Source organism: Mycetomoellerius zeteki, unplaced genomic scaffold (assembly GCF_001594055.1).
Source record: "Mycetomoellerius zeteki isolate Tzet28-1 unplaced genomic scaffold, Tzet1.0 scaffold98, whole genome shotgun sequence".
NCBI classification, from domain to species: Eukaryota; Metazoa; Arthropoda; class Insecta; order Hymenoptera; family Formicidae; genus Mycetomoellerius; species Mycetomoellerius zeteki.
In genome coordinates this window covers 3,053,615-3,061,987 of record NW_017258021.1, presented here as the reverse complement: position 1 = coordinate 3,061,987, position 8,373 = coordinate 3,053,615, and the positions used below count along the sequence as shown (strand labels likewise).

The following is an 8,373-nucleotide window of genomic DNA, read 5'->3' as shown; positions in this document are numbered from 1 at the left end:
GAAGGAGGGCGAACCTGTTCGCATGGCTTCGAAAAACAAATATTTGCGTTGAGTCGAGCCACTCTTCTTGCACGTCGAAAATGTATTTAATGTTAGCAGTGAGGAAAAGGATATAAAACAATTCAGCAATTGCATTTGGGAAATTTGCTCGAGGCGAAATATTGACAATATAGTTTTTTTCCAGGTGAATATTTGAAGTGTATTTTGTCTGCGCTTGTTCTCCCATTTACGAAGATCAACGAAAACGTATAATTTCAATATTATATCCCTTGCTCGATATATGATAATTGGCACAATAAAATAATGTCCAGTCTTGTATTGTATTATCGAGACCATATTATCGAGCAAGAAGAATTATTAGATTGTTTAAACAGTGAATGCAATTAATCAGTTTTATGTTGAAACTGATATTGTCAGGACATTTATTACGTAGCGTATCAATACCGGGGAAATAAATTAATGGCTATTACTGAAGCTCGATGTTCTTTTAATGGGCTGCTGCTGCGCGGCTACTTTATCAAACGACAAAAGAGCTCTCGTGAAATCGAAGCATTAAATGCATAAAAGAATGAGATATTATCGAGCCATAAAAAGGACAGTCATGTAATTTACATTCCTAATTTCTTGGAAAACAAAAATATTTTGCAGTAATTCGTTCGAGATTCATTTATCTTATTACCTTTTTACTATTCTACATACGAATAGAAAAATTTCCGATTTTTGTACTGTTTCGAAGTAATTAATGGCGCTAAGACGAGTTTATGTAAAAATTCCATTTTTACTGAGTTAATCAATTTATTTCAAACGATAAATTAATGTGAAGAAAATAAAGAATCGCGCGTGTACGAGGATATGAGATATGTACCTTGGTAAATGTGAGGGTAGCTATCGGCGGCAGACGAGGTAGATTCGGATAATAGAAGCTTCCCGCGGGATGTGCCGGATATCGGGATGTGATCCTGTAAGCGATTCCTTGGGGCTGCGTCGGCCAGTTGGCAGCCGTGAATGTGAAGCCGTTATCCGTGCCCCCATCCAGCGGGTCGAGCTGTTGAAAAAGGAATAGTAGAAGTGGTTTAAACGAACGAGCATTCGTGGATTTTAGCAAAATGACAGGGCGCACAGCAACATTTGCGGAGATAGACGCATAAATTATATTTCGCGACCAGTAATATTCAGACATCTGACTTTCCGGGGGCGATGAAAGCGCGATTTACATTTTGTATACATATTTCGTAACATTATACAACCGTATTAGCGATTGCCCGAAATGTATTTTATTCAATGGCTGAATAATTGAACAAGTAGTATAGGCGTAACGTGAAAATAATTTTTTTATTATTACATATTTTTACTCCTTCCGTCTGAAATCGGAATCTTTTTTATTCAGCCCGAAATTTTTTTACTATTCTAAGTTTTCAAAAAAATGGGAAAAAATTCAGAGTTACTCAACATCTCTGTTATTTTACCAAATGGATTTTTAATACAATGTTAAAACTTTTATTTAATAAAAATTGAAATTTAAGCAAAAATGAGGAAAAAAATAGAAAACATAGAAAAATGCTCTCCTCTCTCTTCATTTCGAAATTTTGGAGTGAATTTCGCTCATGCCAAAAAACCTAGATTATAGACGTAGGATTAACAGTTCAAGTTACGTAAATGAATAAGGTTAAATTTGTATGACAATTAAAAGTAGTATTGATATTTTTAAAAAAGTACAAACTACATTGCATTGTACATTCTCCGTATTGCAACCATTTAATTTTCTCTTTCGAGAGAAATTTCGATTGCAGACACGTTGAGTTTCATACGTATTAATGCTAAATGTAATTACCTCTACAGTAACAGTATCGACCCAATTGCCCTCGACGCACAGTTGGAAGGAATCCACGCCTACGAACCAATCGGGACTAGGATTGATGCGCGCCATAATGCTAATTAGAGTATGATTGCCGTCCAAAAAGGCCCGAGTGACACTCGTGCCTTCACCTTGGGGAATCGGAGGACCCGTGAATGAGTGAAGGCTGTTGGGCGAATCCCCATCCGTATCCAATCCATCGGCTCTTCCGGTTTCTACATATAATCTGGCACCCGTAGACAATCTCTCCCCTAATCTATATAGGGTGTAAGTTGAGTCGTGCGTTCGACCTGCAAAAAGACACAATTGGACCTTTATTACAATCTCGTTAAAATACTTTCAATTTAGTTGTATAAACTTAAAATATTTTTAGTACAGAATTTCTGTGATAATGACGAAAAAACCAAGTTGCAAATCGATAGGGGAGACCGGGTTTCGTTGGCACAGTTTTCACAATTTTGGCATTAGACTTTTTAAACAATTAACACTATTATGATTAAAATACATCAGTGTGATAGAGAGAATCTTTCTCTACATTTTCATACTAATGATAGTTCTATATACTGTTTATTTTCTTTGTAATAAATGAAATACGAACATGCTACATTTTAGTTAACTTGCTCCAATATGTTGGATAAATTGGTACATATCACAGTATAAATTGCCTTTGTGATAAATTCTATATTAAATTAACAAAAACGTAATAGAAAAGTAATAGAAATAAAAATTAGAGAGTAGATATGTACTTCTTAGTAAACATTGTATCTTTCAAAGTTATTTTGTAATCATCAAACAACAAAATGTTGTTACAAAAAACAAATATAAATTATTTTAGTTCTACCTTATTTTAATATAGAAATATTAGATATAAAATGTTTTGTCGGAGTTAAATTGTAAATGAATGTTCGCACGTGCGGTACAATAAGTTAACCCAACTTTTTCTTATGATATGAACCAAAGTACCCCATCCCTACGTCTGATTTTGACCATTTTATTGTAATAAATTACTATTGCTACTCAAAAAATAACGTATTATATACTAACAAACACTTTTCTTTTAACTAATAATACATCACTTAGATTTGTTTTCTCAAACCGAAGGTCATTGATATGAAATTATGAGATGATCAAAAATTTACTTGCCTGCTCTTGAATTAGATTTTTTTTCTTTTTCTATTGTAATACTTGTTTAATTTAGGTGAAACTTAGGGAGAAGTACCTATGTATGAAAGAGATATTTTGCAGTAACTTTTCCATTGTTTCTTTGGCCACAAATACATAAACGGAACGCAATGTCAACTTACCTCTTGTACCAACGAGACTCGGTCTCCCCTACTGGGTACATATATTACACGTATATGTATATTTCGAATAAATATATTCATTCATTTGAAAAGTATTTAAAGTGGCGTTTGTTTCTGATTTTGTGAAACGCGACGATTATACCGTAATCGTTATCCAACTGGCGATGAAACAACGACCGCGCCGCGATGCAAATGCGTTTAACGATCAATTACTCTTGCCAAGTATTCCGGAAACCGTTCGTCGTTCTGTTTTCGTTGCTCTGAACGTGCTAAGTAGCACGTGTTTAAGGCACTTCGTTAACGGCAGATTCGTTGCTTTTGTCGCGAATAGCGGCCGCGAACGACGGAAGTCGCTCTCGAGATAGCCGAATTAATGTCGAGGGAGAGAAAGAGAGAGCATTGAATTTATAGTCAATTAATGTACCGCTCGAGACTCGTTGTCCGCCACTCCGGAAATAATGCGCCACCCCATCAGAAACCCGCGGCGTGCATACACACATACACACACTGATCCCATGCGACACACTCGTGCAAGCGCGCGTCTACAGCGCAATCCTGAAAAATCCCTCGGACAATCTTCTCTGACGTGCTTCACCCCGTGTCTCGTCGGTTTCACCCCCCCCCCCCTCCTCCCCTGGACCGGCATTCATCGTCACGCACGATTTAACGTTCGATCGATGGTGAATAAACGACGACCGGGTGTCCCGCGCTGCTGAAAAACTAACGTCGCTTCAAACGGAATTGCGGCCGGTATTGTGCACTACACATGCAGCTTCTATCGCATACCATTCATTTGCTTCTTTTCTTCAAGCCCTTTTTACCGAGAACCCGGAATTTTAATCAGAAATCGGCGAAACACCCGACGCAATTAAACACCACGTGTCGTAATTCTCGGAAAACTTGAGTACTTTTTGCAATACTGGTCGTATTTGAAATAGGATAAGCGTAAAAATTTCATATTTGATACAAAAGCAACTATTTTAATCAATTAATTTCTATTTATGATTGTTTATCATCTAAAATTTAATTAATTAAATTTTCGATTAATTTCCCATTTACGAAGTTTCCTATATATTCCAGCAAAGAGAAAATTAATTTCGGATTTGTCAAAGGATAATCATCGTGAAATACTGCGCGAACTTTCCAAAACATACTGTATACCAGTTTGTTTTTTATTGTGTCCAGTTATTCGCCAAAATGTTGCACGATGTGGTTTCTCATTCCATTCGAACAAAACCGAAACGTAACTTTCAAAGGGATCGAAATAGTTCCCATGCCGCAGTGGTCCCGCTGAGTTCGAAGGAGACGTAATTAGTTACGAAATTAATGGAAACCGCGAGGGATATGGACTGCGTGCGTTGGCAGACTTTACGCAGAATACGAAACAAGCTGCGTAATTCCGGCAGAAACTGTCGATCATTTACGTCACTTCGTCGTAAAAATAAAAAACTTTATCATGGAAGAAATTCGTAACATACACTGAAAAAAATTTGCAGATTTTAAATAAATATTTACTCCAATAGTACTAACGAAATATGTATTTATAGTAAATAAATATTTATTCAAAATAAAACAGTTATGTTTAAATCTCGAAATATATGTTTACATTTAATAAATATTTCGTTAGTACTATTGCAGTAAATATTTATTTAAAATCTGCAAATTTTTTTTCTGTGTATAAATGTCAAAGACAGGTATTCATATAGTCCGTTTTTATTTCAAGATCGTCTAATGCTAATAATTGGCTCTGTAATTGGTTTTAATGATACTTTAAGATTGTAGATTAAGACGGTCTTAAACACAAGGACAAACTATAGAGAGAAAGCTGGTCATAAAGAAACAAATTCTACAGAAATAAATTTTTACAGATCTTATCGAATACACATAAAGTTAGTTTCTAGAAATAAAATTTTTTACTATTCAGAAAATGACATGGTCACCGTTGCTTTATTCATGTTTTCTGCTTTGTTACAGTTATTCAAATCATGCCTTATTTAAATGAGAACGAAAAGTTCTTTCTTTGATTTAGCATACGTTCTCCGATTTTAGTTAAATCTGAATAAATCCATCTTTGTACAACGCGCTCCTGAATTAATCCAACAGGCTTGCTCAGTCAAAGTATTACATTGCCTTGCTCACGAAAGTAAGCTGAAAAAGCTATTAAAGTCGACTCGCGGCTTAAATTGGCCTCGTTAATTAGATTAATTAGTATTGACCTGTTTCTCTCACAACCGCCCCCCAATCTGATCCCTGTCTGTCTTGCGGCGTCTTCTCTTCCACCTTACTCTCACTTACCTTAGGCAGATAGAATTTATGAATGAATATTATCCTCGTCTCTTTGAAGCTCCATCTGTCTCTAACCGGGTGGTAATTTCATCAGAACTTAAATAGACGTTGATTCCATCCCGCAAATTACATTCGCAAATAGTAACGTTTTATTAATTTCGCTCGTTGCTGGCGGCGAAGTTGCCTTTTTCCAACGGGGGACTTCGTTCTTTGCGTGACTTTATATTAATAATTATTATACAAGAAAATCTAAGTATCTGTTTTTTTTTAATTTTTCGCGAATTGCCAAAATAAAAAGCTCACGGAGAAAAACAATAATAAATATAAAATATCAGATTCCGTCTTTCTTTCTTTTTTTCAATGAGATTTAAAATATAATCATAGGTTAATATCCTCAACTTTGATCTACAATAGATTTATCCACTTTTCTGACACACGCCATGAAAAATATATGCGATGTCAATACAGTATGACTCGCGATTTGAATCGATAGGTTCTCGTGATCAACCGAGTATTTTATTATAAATGAATACTGACGATTTTCTCCGCATATGCGAATTTTCTGTTGTTTTGTCGAAGTGCTATTTAATAAGAATCTGATCGCATTGAGAGATATTTTATGGAAATAACATAGCAAATTTGGTTGTCAATACAAATATCGTGATTTCGTACGAAAGTTTTCTTTAAAATAAATAAGAAATTCGTTTTGATCAACCTATCGGAACCTCTGCTATTCGCCTGAGAGATTCTTTCTTTTTTTTTACATTCGACAACCCTTGCGACATATTCGAACAGTAAGAACGGGGAAAAGCTAGAGAAGCTTGGAACGAAGATTGACGACACGACGGACGCGAATGGGCCGCGGTTCAATTCGCGAAATTCAATGTCGCTGAATTTAAACTTCTAGACGGTGAAATCAATCCACCTAATGATCGTCATAATTCACCCTGTCAAAGAATTCGCGAGGCGACGAGCTGCTTCCTTTCACGAGAATTGTATCGTTAAAGCGAAAAGCGGCAAAAATATTGCATTGTCTTATCAAATAAACTAAACATAAATTTCTATTTATTTAGCAGAGAATTTACTTGTCAAGAATTTGAAAATTCGATAGCGTATTCAGAAAGATCTTTTAATATTATATGGAAAGAATGATTTTGCTAAAGTATCTAAAAATTTAGGTATAGATACAGATCTGAAAATAATTTTGTTGAACTGTCAAAAGAATTATGTAGAAAATTCAAACATGAACAATACTGCAAAAAATTTTGACTAGTTCTAACTTTAATGTATTTGTTGATAATGATGGATCGAAAAATCGCTTTTCTGAGGATTGTTTAAGATTTAAACGAGCATCTCTGCGCTTTCCGCATAGTATTCAATTTTCATACCGGTACTATATCAAAGTCTACGTCTTAAAGCGGTCGAATTCCTGAACAAGAGGAATAAGAACAATGTCGGTTGGGGTGAGACCTTTTGGATTGGCTCATGGCGCTTCATTCAACGAAATCGACCGGGTCGTAATTGAAATGCGAACAAAGCTCGCTCATGACAATACGCGATCTTTAATTAGTGCCGCGAAGAACGCGCCGACGACGACGAGCTGAGGGTCGGTTCGTTGCCGAACTTATCCGTTTCCGTAAGTTCGGGAAAGCTTAGAGCAAACAAGCGTAATTTGACAAATTACACGCGATCGCGTCGAGGAGACGAAGCCGTTCATTTCGGTGGCTAAAGAATGGACGTGCGCGTCGACATCGAGATTGATAAATTCGCGGTGAACGATGGCAGGGGTAGAAGTCGGATTGATAGTTGTGCGCAGAGAGGGGCAACGAGTTTCGTGCCGGCTGGCTGTAAATGTTTCCAGTTCCTTCAGCGAAGGAGCTGGAAAGTCCGGATTATACTCCAGACTGGATGAAAATCCGAGTAGGAAGACGCTCTGCCTCTTCCGCCGGTAGTTCTTTGTTCGTCTTCATCTTCCTCGGAATTGGCGTCTGAAACAACTTTTCAACTTCCTCGGAAAGGAGCCGAGAGGCGGCGATCGCGGTCGACCCAGGTCACGAAGAGATTCCGTGCCGGAATAGCGACGGTGTGAGAGAGATTGTTATATTCGAAATTCGATCCATAAAACTCTCATTCTGGATCTTCGAGTAGCTCATCGAGCGTGTGAAAATTATAAGAGTATAGGTATCCGGCGGATCTTACAAGAACATGCGATACTGCAGTTCTTTTTATTGTAGATCTCTGTTCTCTCTACCCCATCTTACTCGACACATTCTAATATTTTATAGAATTTTATTTTATCCGCACTTTCTATATATATTATCTCTATTATCTCTTAGGAAAGTGCGCTTCTGCGTTTTGTTCTTTCATCGGTTGAATATCCGTTTATGTGCACCTAGAGAGAAATAGTATCGTGAAGGAGAATTTTTACTACTATCGTCATGTCTATTTAAGACGATGGGTGTTTCATACGTTTTCGTTGTACTAACTAAATTATGTGAGTCATCATCTTCAGACGCATGATTTAACTGTCATAATATATTTTCTCACGTCGTTTGTTTAACCTGAGGACCCCAAGCGTTATTCTTTATTAGACTTTTCTTTTCAGCAGACTTTAATACTCAGAGAACATGCATGTCTGAAAGACATCCAAAAGACGTCTCGAACTAGACATCTTTAAGAAGCAGCAATTGGAATTACCTGATAAATCGGTATATGAATATATATGATATCATACTTAATATATATTTTCAATAACGATTTATCTATCACAATTATAGGTCGTTATTGAAAATATGTATTAAGTATGATATCATTCACACATCGATTTATCAGGTATAATTCCAACTTCTGCTTCGTATACTTTCTCTTGTCAACGCATTTCCGTATCAGTAATTTTTCTTTTTATTTTTTAGACAAATGTCTGAAGCA

At 36.3% G+C, this 8,373-nt stretch overlaps 1 protein-coding gene across 1 annotated transcript in view; it reads right to left on the bottom strand.

The window, feature by feature from the left end:
- The window catches only part of LOC108730843 (uncharacterized), a 167,925-nt gene that overhangs the window by 41,014 nt on the left and 118,538 nt on the right, over positions 1 to 8,373 (bottom strand). The window contains exons 3-4 of the mRNA XM_018460767.1: positions 1,832 to 2,145; positions 866 to 1,045 (exon numbers count right to left, since the gene is read on the bottom strand). Coding sequence (XP_018316269.1) covers positions 866 to 1,045; positions 1,832 to 2,145 — 494 coding nt within the window. The remainder of the gene's footprint in view (positions 1 to 865; positions 1,046 to 1,831; positions 2,146 to 8,373) is intronic.